The sequence below is a fragment of the Meriones unguiculatus genome, chromosome 12 (assembly GCF_030254825.1).
Source record: "Meriones unguiculatus strain TT.TT164.6M chromosome 12, Bangor_MerUng_6.1, whole genome shotgun sequence".
Lineage (NCBI taxonomy): Eukaryota > Metazoa > Chordata > Mammalia > Rodentia > Muridae > Meriones > Meriones unguiculatus.
Window position 1 is genome coordinate 36,898,165 of NC_083360.1, and position 13,187 is coordinate 36,911,351.

At 40.2% G+C, this 13,187-nt stretch overlaps 1 protein-coding gene and 1 non-coding gene across 2 annotated transcripts in view; both read right to left on the minus strand.

Annotated features, from left to right (window-relative positions):
• Positions 1 to 225: 225 nt before the first annotated feature.
• Positions 226 to 13,187, minus strand: part of Pkd1l1 (polycystin 1 like 1, transient receptor potential channel interacting) — a 123,756-nt gene continuing 110,794 nt past the window's right edge. Inside the window, exon 51 of the mRNA XM_060365206.1 lies at positions 226 to 385. Coding sequence (XP_060221189.1) covers positions 320 to 385 — 66 coding nt within the window. The 3' untranslated portion in view covers positions 226 to 319. The remainder of the gene's footprint in view (positions 386 to 13,187) is intronic.
• Positions 8,346 to 8,452, minus strand: LOC132646941 (U6 spliceosomal RNA). Its single transcript, XR_009585265.1, has one exon. It is a non-coding gene; the product is annotated as a U6 spliceosomal RNA (small nuclear RNA).

The following is a 13,187-nucleotide window of genomic DNA, read 5'->3' on the forward strand; positions in this document are numbered from 1 at the left end:
TGTGTCCTTGTCTTTAAATGGAAGTTTCTGATTCCCCGAGTGTACTATATTGCCGTTGAAGATGAATGTATCCAACCTCCAGCGACTATTCAGTGACTCTGTCACTCTATGGAGTTTGTGTCCACTGGCGCCTGGGAGTATGTGTTTTAATAATATAAGCAGGCCCAGCTACACTCATTTAAGGAGCATACAGTCTTTTATTTCCTGTGTAATACAGAAGCCAGTCAGGATGATGGTGGATGCAGACAGCCGCTGCCAAGGCTATAGCGGGTGTGAGGTTTCACACCGTTCCGGGTTTACAATTCAGGCGGCTCCAGCCTCACGGATGATGGCAGAAGATGCAAGATTCCTGTGGCACACTTACTTCAATGAGAGAAACAGTTCTCTGCACAAAAGAAAAAAAAAAAAGGAGATGGTGTATTCTGGAGCCGAATGTGAATAACAGTTAGGGAACAGAGATTCAGATCTCTATAAATACCATGTTCTATGAGGTATCAATTTCAAGAGCTTTATAGAACAAGCTTTGCAGAACAAGCTGAGTGATAGTTCAACCAACTTTTCAAACGTACTGGTTGGTACATCAGGTACCAACAGCAAAGTAAGGGAAACTCCGCTATAGGCCTTAGCTATTTGACAGTTTTCTTAGCACTTTGATCAATGGAAACAAAGGATCTATTCATACATTCCAAAAGATCTACCCAATGATAACTAATGATGATATATCACATACAAAGGAGGGCAATAAATGGCTATTAAGGAGGCTAAAGATGCTCCAAGATAATTTGGCAATGGATTTGCAGCATTCCAACTTTTCTACTTCCATGCAGTTGTAGTCAGTTTTTGGAGACATAGCTTCCTTCCTGGACTTCTTCACAGTCACAACCAAAACTGTAGCAGTGTTGAAATAAATAAGCTGGTTCTTTGAGGTTCAGGGTCCCCATAGTGGCCTTGAGGCCCTAAAGGATCCAACATGAACAGCAGGCTAAGTCAAGTGACAGGTAGCGGGGCATGCTGTTTTCTCCTGGAGCAAGATACAGCCCCTGTCATTGGCCTCCCCTGGAAAGAGCAGGGAAAGCTTGGCAGTCCCCACCAACCCAGGGATCCAGCAAGAGAGCCCTATCATACAGCCACCTACAATGGACACTACAATGTCCTCTCTCACCATATATATGAGACGCAGATTTGCGACATGCCCTATTCTTTTCCTCAGCAGTCCTGGGGTCTCTGAATTCTCCTGCTACATCTGGGAATTTTCTGGGTCCTTCATTTTCTGGCTACCTCTGGTGTTGGAGAGGCTTTAATTTGGGCTAAACCACTGGGTGTTGAGTGATGGCGCAGCCATTTGCTAAGTGTTTTCTTGATCATACACAGCTGCAGCAGGCTTGTCATGGGCAGGATTGGCTGTTCTGCCTCTTTCTGCCCTTTGTCTTTTCACATCATTTATCTGGCTACAGCTGTGCTTGCTTTTGATTGGCTGGGAGTAGTTCTTTGTAGGTCTAGTATACTAACTATTCTATAGTTGCCTAGTGTAATTTGACCTGCCATCTCTTTGGTTCTTTTCTTCTCAATTCATTTCTTTTTTTCAGAAATAAATTTTATTTTTTTTAATTTTAAACTTAATTTTAATTAAAATACATAATTTCCCCCTTTCTCTTCTCCATAAAATTTTCATTTGTTTTCACTGAAATATAATTACATCTTGCTCCCTTCCCTTTTTCTCTTCATTCCCTCTTATATCCCCTCCCCCACTCCCTTTCAAATTCATGGCCTCTTATTCTTTAATTATTGTTACACACACACACACACACACACACACACATATATGCAAATAGATATATGAACCTGATGAGTAGGTTTAGTGTGTTTATATGTATACATTCTTAAGGCTGATGATTGGTATTAGATAACTGTTTAGGGTACTCAACTCTGGAGAAGACTAATTATCTTGCTCTCAGTAAGTTTTAATCACCTGTAGCTCTTCATCTAGGGGGAAGGAGGAACGTGAGATTTCCCTGTGCATGCTGGCATGTCAACTATTGTCAACTAGTGTTCTGGTCTTGTTTCAGCAGCCATGTTGTTGAGATTTCATGGGTACAGTTTTCTTGTTATATGTAGACTCAAACTTGTAGCAGACTTCCTGGTCTTCTGGCTCTTTTGATCTTTCCTCCCCTTCTTCCTTGATGTTCTCTGAGCTTCAGGTAGGTTAAGCACTGTGTTGTAGCTATATTAACTGGGTACCCTACCTTGGGTGTTTTCTGCATTTTGACCATTTGTTTTTCTGTAGTGGTTGTCTTCTGCTGGTGGGAAAGGAAGCTTCTTTGATGAGGGATGAGCTCTACACTTTCCCGTAGATGAGTACTTACAGTGCAGTTAAGGATTATACCTATTTAGGAATGTGGTAGCAGTAGGCTTCCCTTGGAGAAAAATTTCAAATAGTAAAGTTATTTATTTTTTAGATTTTCTCCTCCCTCTCTTTTTCTCCCTCCCTTCCCTCTATCTTTCTCTTCTTCATTCTTTCCTTCCTTTTTTTTTCCTTTTTCTTTTTAGCTTTTCAAGACAAGGTTTCTGCATGCAACAGCCCTAGCAGTCCTAGAACTTGCTGCATAGACCAGGCTGGCCTCGAATTCACAGAGGTCTGCCTGCCTCTGCCTCCTGTGGTGCACCACAACACTCAGTTTAGTTTTAAATTTTTGAGTTGTATTTTCTTTCTCATTTAGGAAATTAGTTTCTACCTTTAAATAGTTCCCAAACAATAATTGTTCACTGTTTTTCTTTAAAAATACTGTATCAGTTTTTTTTTTAATGAGTTTTTGAATGCTTCAGGAGCTTAGGCCCCTATAGTGTGAGGTGTGATTCTGATTTATTTTGACCTTTTAGTAGATGCTCGTCCTTTCCTCTTGGTCATGTAAAAGATCCTGTTGGTCCTGCACCAATCACTTCCCCAGCTTCTTAGCTTACAGGTGCTCAGAGTTTCTGGACACTGGTGCCTGCCATCACATCCTGGAGCACACCCTGGCTGCTCTGTCTTAACGCTGACCTTCCCAGATGGTTGCCCTTGAGTGTCTACCTCATTCTAGGGGGATGTCAGGTTTTCTTGCCACCTCTCCTTCATCTCCTCCTCCACTACAGTATCCTGGCTACATCACAGCAGGGACATGTCTATACAGATTCAGTTGGCGTGTCCTTCGGGGTATACATCCATGGTAGCGCCGCTGGCTGTTTTGCCACCTGTATTCTCCTCCTGTTAAGATTCTTGTTGCTGTGCTTCAGAAGCACTCACCATCCCTCCCATTCTGTGTTTCCATCCCAAGATATTTGTGCCCTGCCCCCGCATTTGTGCTTCCCCTTCCTCCTTCCTGCTACTTCTGTTACCTGGGAAGGCTGTGTAGCTCCTCTGGACCCCATTCAAGCATCCTTTACCGAAGAGAACCTTCTTCACTCATCTCTGATATACAGCTTTCCTACCCACACAATTTTTCTTCTTGACAGTTGGCTTCCTGATAGCTATCCATTACTGCAGTATATTTCATTTGTTATCTCATCTCCCACCCACTGGAAGGCTAGCCACCACCACCATGTTTTTTGTTGGTTTCCTTCGCTGATATGTTCTCAAAGCAGAGAGCAGCGCTTGACACAGAATAGAATCAGAAGCATGTGTGCCTGGATGAGAGGATGAATGAAGACCCGATGTTTGAGAAAAAGTTACATCTCTGGCATCAGTCTCCTGAGCTGAGCTTCAAGTTCTTCCATTTGTCTGCTTTGCAAACATTTTTTTCTTACATATTCTAGGATCTTTGCTTCTGGACTTGAATTTTGAGGAATGTACCAAATGTTAGAAACTTACTGATATTTCCATTAGAAACACATTTCTCAGCACATTAAATTGATGGTAGCACATTATGTAAACATGGAATCTCCATGTAGGCTTTCTACCATGTTAGGCAGGTTTTCTCTCATGCTTTCCAATACTGGTCAAAAAATTGAAAAAGCAGAAAGCATGTTTTTCTCCGCCTAGATTTACTGGGGTAGTGTAGTTGTTGGCTACACTCCATAATGGCTGCAGTTTACCTTCTGCAGTTCCCAGTTGCTGGTAGGGGATGTCAGTCATTCAGTACGTTGGTCTTCTAAGATATTTTGTCAGTTGACTGTCATGATCTGGGGAGGAGAATGAGCAATTTGCTCTCCTGTATTTGAGCACTGTTTGAGTTCCTGGTCTCTTCTGCACAGCCCTGTAGTTGATTGTTTTCCATCATCTCTCAGCTTTGGTTTTTATACCTGCAGGACAGTGGCAGGGAGCACACACATCCGTTTTCATGGGAATGCTTCTAAGACTGTGTGGCTAGTTATTATGTTTATGATCGGCTTAGCGTAGGCATCCCATTTCCCTCATTACAGGGCATGCATGATTTTATTATCAATCAGTGTTGATTGTTATGGATTGCCTTTTCTTCTTCATGTGCAATATGATAGATTACATTAACCTATTTTTCTGTGAGGAATCAAGGGTCCATTTCCAGGATAAACTCACTTTTCATGTCATTGTTATAGCCAGCTGAATTGTGTTAGCGTTTTATTTCAGATATCTGAAATGATGAGCATTAATTAGTAAGATGGTCTTTCCTGTTGTGTGCAGTGCTGGAGATGAAACCCCCGGGTTCTTTTGGCTCGACAGATGCTCTACCCCAACAATCCCTCACTAACTAACTAATACATACGTATACAATGTCTGACAGTAGTTCCCATCTTGCATTTTCATTTCCTGGGATGAACTCAGCCACTTGCTTTGCAAAAGTCAAGATTATTCTGGTTTCACGGAGCAAGCTTCTTGTGTCTCCATCCTACTTTAATGCTGCAGGAGAGTGTGCATATTATGAAGGCAGCTGCTTTCTGACCGTCTGATGGAGACTGCCAATGTAATTCTCTTAATTTGAGTTCCCCTGGATTTCTGATGTTAATTCTTTAATGTTTATCATTTAGATTTTCTGTTTTCCTTGTGAAAATTGATTGCATGTTTCTAGAAAATGAGTAATTTATTCATCTTTTTATAGGAGTTATGTTCAAGATGAGAGTATTGTTTTTTATTATTATTATTTTGCTGATGATGTGAATTTGACTTTGTTTATTTTGCTTCTTATTCACTTGAGATATCTCTGTTCCTCTATTAGCTCTACTACAGACTTCCTTGCCTTGGCATTCTTTTCAAAATCCTATCTCTTGGTATCATCTCTCTACTCGTCCACTGTTTTCCACTTAATTAGCTTCAGTGCCTGACTTTGTAATGTTTATGTTTCCATGTTCTTTGTGGATATTTTACTTATCTCTCTATAGGTTCTTGGGTTCCATATTAAAATTTTTTAGTTTCAAAGTTTGCTGATTTGAAATAAACACCTTTCAAAACACTAAATTTGTTACAAATAGTATCTGACATTCATGATATAAATTTGCATTATAATTTCCCTGTAAATCAGAAGTTATTTCATTATATTTTAGATTTGTTGTCTGTAAAAATGTACCATTGTGCTTTTTGTTGGGTCAGAGAATGGATTCCTGGTAAGAGTAACAGTCTATCTGCTTCCCCCAGCACACAGTTATAAAGCAGGCCTTTCAGAACTAGTTTGTAGCCAAGAATATGGACTTTTCTCCAAATTTAATAATCTCCTTAGCAAATTCTGATCTGAGAATGTAGACTTTAAAAACGAGCTCAAACGCAGTAGTCTAGCTGACTTCAAAGCTGAGTTTGAGTAACCATCTTATATTGAATTAGTGAAGCCAAGAAAGAAGAAGAGAGCTATTAACTTAACAACATTCAATTGTTCACATTACAAAACAGGACTTTATTTCAGAAATCTTATATAAATAGATTCTGTTCTGGTCTTGCTCAGTGCATTATTAGATCTATATGATAACTTGCAGAAACAGACTTAACAAGGAGAACAAAGCCTATAAATTAAGGTTTCAGCCTTTCAATATTAGGCAGAGTCAGAAAAACAATCAAACAGGAATACCGCCATGCTCAGTTCAAGGACAACTGGCAAAGCAAAACAAAACAAAATAAAACAAAACAAAACAATCAGGAGAAGCCAAACTACTGTGAGCATGGGTCACAGACCGACAACACATGACCCTAAAATTTTATCCTGGATTCCTGTTCACGTGTGTGAACTAAACAATCAACAGCTTATTCCAACCTCAGCTTTTCTAACCTGTAAAGTGAGATGGCAGTAACATTATGTGGTGGTGGTGGCTGTGTCTGAACACACATTATGTGTATGTTGGCTCTTAGCTGGGGGCATTGTTTTGTGAGTTATGTGGCACCTGCCTCACCAAGGTGGGCCTTGGAAGGCAGAGCCAAGCCCTGGTTTCAAGACATGCTCTCTTGCCTTCCGGTTTAGCTGCTATCTAGGGATTGGCCATGGCAAGGCATGGATGCTCTGAATGCTTTCCTCTCTAGCATGAACAAAATCCCCTAAAACCATGAGCCCAAATAAATCCTTAGTCTCCTAAGTTATGCTGCCCTTTATTATGTCACAGCAATGTAAAATTTAACTAATACATACGTATACAATGTCTGACAGTAGTTCCCATCTCCACAAAGGGACCAGGGAACTTGGTGGTCAGCAGCTGTACCCCTGAGCCAATGTGCCCTGGTTCAGAAATGGCTTCCCAGTTTGTGGGCCAGGCCTCATTTTTCTCAGTCTTAAAAGGTGGCAATTTTTGCATGCTTCCTTTGTGTAGAGCTACTTTGAACATGTCCTGCTGAGTCTTTGGTGTTTTTTTGTTTTAGTTTTAGTTTTAGTTTTTTAGCATAAGGTCATGTTTGTCTGCAAAGAGGGATATTTGGGTGTCTTGAGCTATCCGTTTCCTCTTTATTTCTCTTGCTGTACTGTTATAGCTAAGGCTTTGTGAATTGTATTGAATTAGAGCAGAGGGACAGGGTACCCTTGTTTTATTCCTGGCTTTAGGAATGTGCTCAGTATTCTCCAACCTGTTAAAATGTGTGTAAAATGACAATGCAGAGATAATGATAATACACAGTTGTCATTATGTAAGATATGGTCCTCGTTTGTTTCCTTAGAAAAGTTCTGATGAAAAGATACTAAACTTTGTATTTTGAGATAATTGTGTGACTTCTGTAGTCATGTTTGCTTACATGTTACATTGCATTTACTGTTTCTCACATGCTAAATGACCTTGAATTCCTGGCATGAAGCCAGCTTTGTCATGGTGTTTGATCTTAATGTGGCCTCAGGTAAATTGTTTTATCCTTATAGAGCACTGGTATCTGTTTATGGCATTAGGGTATAATTGTGATGTTTCATTCTATAGAAGAGTCTGGGGAGTGCTGATGATGATTCTCCTTAAAGGGTTGGTCGATGGAGGAACTAAGCCGTTCTGCTTGGGCCTTTTCTTTGTTAGGGGACTTTCTGTTGCTACTTCAACCTTATTGCTCACTGTAAATCTATTTGTTTATATGTTCTTGCCTTAGCTTTGAAAAGTCAAATGTATCTTAGAACTTATCCATTTTTTTTGAGATTTCCATTTTTTAAGATACAAGTTTTCAAGCTATTAGCATTTTTATTAGGTTTCACTGGAACCTGTAATAATAGCCTTGCTTTGTATCTCTAATTTTACTTGGACCTCTTATTCTTTTGGTCAGTTTGATTAGGCATTCATGAATCTTGTTCATCTTTTCAAAGAACCAAGTTTATGTTTAATTGATCCTTTGTTTTATTCTTGTATAATTTATTTGATTAGTTTTGTCCTGACAATCATAATTATTGCCCCTTCTTTTTAAAATAAAAAATTGAAATTAGCATGTGCCTTAGATATTAGAAAATTTTAAAATAAAGTAAATTTTAGTGATTCTCCTTATCTCCTTCTCCCTTATCCTCTGCCACACTTGATCTCCTCATGCAGCTCTGCCTCTCCCTAGTCTCTTTTTCTCTCTGTCCCTGTCTGTTTCTATCTATCTATCTATCTATCTATCTATCTATCTATCTATCTATCTATCTACCTATCTATCTAGACAAGATTTCTCTGTGTAGCCCTAGCTGTCATGGAACTTGTTCTGTAGACCAGGCTGGTGTAGAGCTCACAGAGTACTTTGCCTCCCAAGTACTGAGACTAAAGGTGTGCGCCACCATCACCCAGCCCTCTTTTCCTCTTTTTTTTCTTCTTTCTTTTTTTTAATTTTTATTTTTTAATATTAATTACAGTTTATTTACTTTGTATCCCAGCTGCAGTCCCCTCCTTCCTTTCCTCCCAATCCCACCCTCTCTCCCTCATCTCCTCCCTGCCCCTCTCTAAGTCCACTGATAGGGGAGGTCCTCCTCCCCTTCCATCTGTAAAATATGGAATGCTTCACGAATTTGTGTGTCATCCTTGCGCAGGGGCCATGCTAATCTTCTCTGTATCGTTCCAATTTTTGTATATGTGCTGCCGAAGCGAGCACGCTTTTCCTCTTTTAAGCCCCACCATTTCCCATGCTTCGTCATCTGTTGGTATCCTCTTTTGGTCTTCCCTCTAGTGTTTTAGGTTTTTCTCCCACTTATATGTACACATATGTGCACTATGGCTAGATATGCACATGAGGGAGAACTTGTGCAGTTTGTATATCGAGTTTGGGTCGTCTTGTTTAACAGCGTACTTTCCAGATCCATCCACATGAAGATTTGAAGATTCCCTGGGTGTTGCTCACTCTGGTGAAGAATTGCTACGTTCTCAGGCTCTGTAGCTGTAAAAGGAAGATGGCAGCACTACAAGTTGATCCCCTTTAGGCTTCAGGCTCTCAAAATCCAGTGTTATCTCAGCTAATGAGATTTGCTATTGGCCCATGAGAGTGGGGACCTGCCTTTCATTGTCTGAACACAGCTTCCACAAGCTGCACCTATGAGTGTTTCCTATCCTCCTGTTCTCATCTGTGTCCTAGGCTGTCTCACAACCTGGGGCTGTGGCAGGCTGAATTCAGTTGTTTTCTGTTGTTAGTCTTCCAGGATAGCTCACTTTTATGAAATAGCATCTCTCTTTGGCTTATGCCTGGTCAATGCCATCTGAGTCATAGGATGACACAGCCATGCTCTTCCTCACCGCTGACTCATTTGCCCGAGGAATCTCTGTCTCACCAAAGCCTACAGCTGAATTTGGGGCTTGTGAAGATTCTGGCTTATTCTTATCTTTTGGATGGGGCTGGTGCTTCCCCACCTCTGCCTGGTAGCCTAGAGCTATGCCTGGCTTGTACATTATTAAACACCATTACAGTCACCTGGAGCTTTTTACTAGTTGGTGTCTATTGTCATCTTTGTTGATTCCAAAGATATTAATCTTTTTCATTTTGGAATAGTCGATTCTTTCTCAGAACTGATTCTTTCCTTTAATCAGGCCACATGGAAGTTCCCCTGGCCTACGTGGAAGGCATCTATGTTTTGTTTTCAAAAACAGTTTCGTTTTAAATTTTATTTCCCTTTTTATATTTATCTGATCTTTTTTTCATTCATGGGCACTGTTTTCCCTGCCTTCTCTTCCTCCTCTCCTTCCCCTTCTTCCTTGAAAATCTCTTTTCTCTTTCCTCTTCCTTTTCATTAGTGTTCTTTTTCTATAGACTTTCTTTTACATAACTTTAGTTTTTTGTTTCCCTGTCCCTTCATTTCACTCATGTAATATCTCTACATTCATCCTTAATAATTTTTAACTTATCATGCTCTACATTATCTTTTCCAGTTTGTGTTCTTTGTCAATGGTGGCATATTAGTAGGATTTAATTTGTTCCTTCTGCCCCCCCAACTTTAATCCTCATTCCTGTTTGTTTATAAGTATATTTGTGTATCTTGTTTAGCTTGGTGTTGCTGATAATTTCTTTTCTTCTCTTTGAATGGTACTACTGGGAATTGAGCCTTTAGTAATAGGCTGCTTAATGAGATCCCCAGGTAGAACTGGGAGACAGAATCAAACCAAAAGATGAGCAAACTGCAACACAGAAACACATACAAAGCAAGGCAATAGAGTCCTCCAACACACTGCAATTCCTCAACTACTGAATTCAAAGTTTGTGCAATGATAGAGAAATAAAGGAAGAATTAAAATATTTTAAAATGATTAATGACATGATAAAGATACAAACAGGCAGATGAATGGAGTAAGAAAATCAATTCAAGACATGGAAAAGACAGTCAAAAATGCAGGGGAGAAAGTCAGAAACATGTATAAGAAAACCAAGATTTTGAAAAAAGAACCCAAGTAGAAATACTGGAAATTAAATACATTTCAATTAATTAAAAACAAACAAAATGACCTTCCCAACAGACTGGATCCAGCAAGAGAAAGTAATGGAGGGAGGGAGAGAGAGAGAGAGAGAGAGAGAGAGAGAGAGAGAAAAGAAGGGAATGTGACATTCAAACATCAATGAAGAAAAGAGTTTAGCTATAATATCCATGAATTGTGGGGTACAGTTAAGAGACAGACTTAAGAATTCACAGATTTGAGACAGTAGAAACTAAAATAAAAGGCAAAAAAAAAAAATCTGTTTAGTGAAACTGCAGCTGAAACGTCCTAAATCCATGGAAATAATCAGACATCTATGAAGAAGAGGCATTTAGAACCTGAAATTGACCTTCCAGAGAAGAAGCTCTCTACTACATAGTAGTACCCAAGATGCCAAAACTGAAAAGAAAGAGAGTAATAATATGAAAATCTAATACCAACAAAGGCAAATACATCAAAACACCATCAGCTCTCTCATTAGCAACACTAAGAGCCAGGAAATATTTCATGTGCTGAATGTAAATAGCGGTCCACTCAAACTGCCATGTTCAGCAAAGCTGTTTCTTAAAATTGATGGAGAAATCAGGATAGTTCAAGAGAAGCAAAGAGTAAATCAGTTTGCGACTGCCAAACCAGCTCTGCAGACACTGCTTAAAGGAACATCATACATGGTGGATAGCGGACACAATGGGGCACATACACAGCACACAACATACAGGGTGGACAGCATAACGGCTGGACAGCATTCATGGTGGACAGGATGCATGCATAGTGGACAGCATAGACAGTGGACAGCATAGACACTGGCCAGTAGACAGTGGGTAGCCTGCATGATGGAGGAAGTAATTTCTTGGAAAGCCTCACCATGAAAGCATAAAACAGAATAAACTTTGTGAAGGGAACATATAACTATAGGAGAACCAAGAAAGAATCCATTGCTTCCCAAACAGTAAACCAGCCGATGTCTGATACAAGGGAGGAAGGAGGAAAAAAAATCCAACCTTGGAAACTAAAATAACCAACCAGACACAAGAATTAATGAACCCTCCAAATATATTCCTAAATAAATAAAAAAATTTCTTAAATGTAAATGGTCTTAACTCTCTCTATATAATCATATTCAATATTTAATCAGAAATGTCAACCCTTAACTTGTAGATCTATATAAATTCTAAAACCTCATAAGTCATGTCTCAAAGAATTATGTCCAATTAAAAAGTTGTATAGTATAGGAAATACTATATATAGTATAGGAAATAATATATATATTCATATATATATATGAAATAATGTATTTAATGTGTCTGTGGGATTTTTCTTTTCATTTGAAAAATTAAAAAAGAACTGATTTGTAGTAGCAACATGCCAGAGTCTGGAGCTGCGGGCTAGAAAAGACATAGAATGCTGTAAGCAGAGACTAACTGGCTGTTCTGGTGAGAGTGAAGAATGCCAGGATGATAGGTAAAGAATCTGGCTATGTACTTCTTAGATTCTGATATTTGGATGAAGCTGAATTCAAAAGTAACTGATGGAGGAAGTCCAAAACAGCATAGCATTTGAGCTGTGGAATGGTTACTGCTTGATGTGTTTCATCTGAGTTATAGTGAGAACTCAATGCAAAAAGCAGAGCAGAAAGATATGAGTGATGTGAATTTGTTCAAGAAGAGTATGAACAAAACTTGAGGTTGTAGATCATGTGAGTGCTGACAAAGATAATGCAGTTATTAAAAAGAATAGTCCCATTAAAGAAAAACAGTTCACTTTACACCTGGGCAATAGCAAAGGAGCCTTGATGGCCGATCCTACACCCTCAGAACTCCGTGTGCAAAGCTGAAAACCTGATCTAAATACCTTTATTTAAAGAGAGTTCTGGAGAAAACAGAGCCCCCCCCGGGGGGGGGGCACCAGCTCAAATAAGGCCACCTGTGGAAAGATTTTCCCTGACCGAACAGGTGGTTCAGTGGCTACGGCAGCTGTGGCCCAATGGACGAGGCCACACCTTTAGCTGGAAGTACAGCTTGCCCTTGTCCACCACTGTTCACATGGTGCTGGCTTGGAGGTGTATACAATGTAGGAGCTTCAGGGTCACAGAGGCTTGTGGTGAGGCTTCAGAAAGAGCTGGCAAGGTCAAGCAATACATAGTAAGGCCGGATTCTCTGCAGAGGTCAGGAGAGGTCACTGTGTGAAACTGTAAAGGTGAAGCCCTAGTTTCAGCGTGAATCCCGGGATAGCGGAGATGTGGGAAACATGGGACAGTGTCAAAGCATTCAGATCCAGTCTGAGAGAGAGCCCAATGTGTGTTGCAGGAAGAGAAATGTAGGGTCAGGCCCTTTGGAGCCCAGATGATGTTGTCATGAATGCCAGGTGTTGAGTGTGAGACTAGATGGTTTGGTGTTTGGCCTGCTGGTTTGGGCCTTGCTTTGACCCTGTCTTGCTTTGTTACGTCCTCATCCCTCCCCCTGGAATGGGACCACTTGCTTGTGCTCTTGAAGAACTTTGTAATTTGTTTTCTACTACCCAAGATTTATCTGTGCTCAGTGTGTTCCAGTCTGCAATAGAGACAGGTGATCACTTTGCTGATTTGTACATTTAAAGTCTTCTGAGACCTACACTTTCAGGATTGGCCCCTGTATTGTAAAACATGGCCTCTGAGCCTGTGGAACTCTCAGGACTTGACCCTTCCCCTGTTTCCAAGACTATTGCCTTCTTGAAACAGACCAATACAGAACGCAAGGTGATAGACTAAGATCAGAAGGAAGGAGAGGAGGACCTCACCTGTCAGTGGACTTGGGGAGGGGCATGCATGAAGAAGGGGGAGGGAGAGTGGGTTTGGGAGGGGAGGAAGGAAGGGCTTATGGGGCGGATACAAAGTGAATAAAGTGTAAAAAAGAATAAAAAAATAAAAAAATAAAATTTTACCAAGGAAAGGT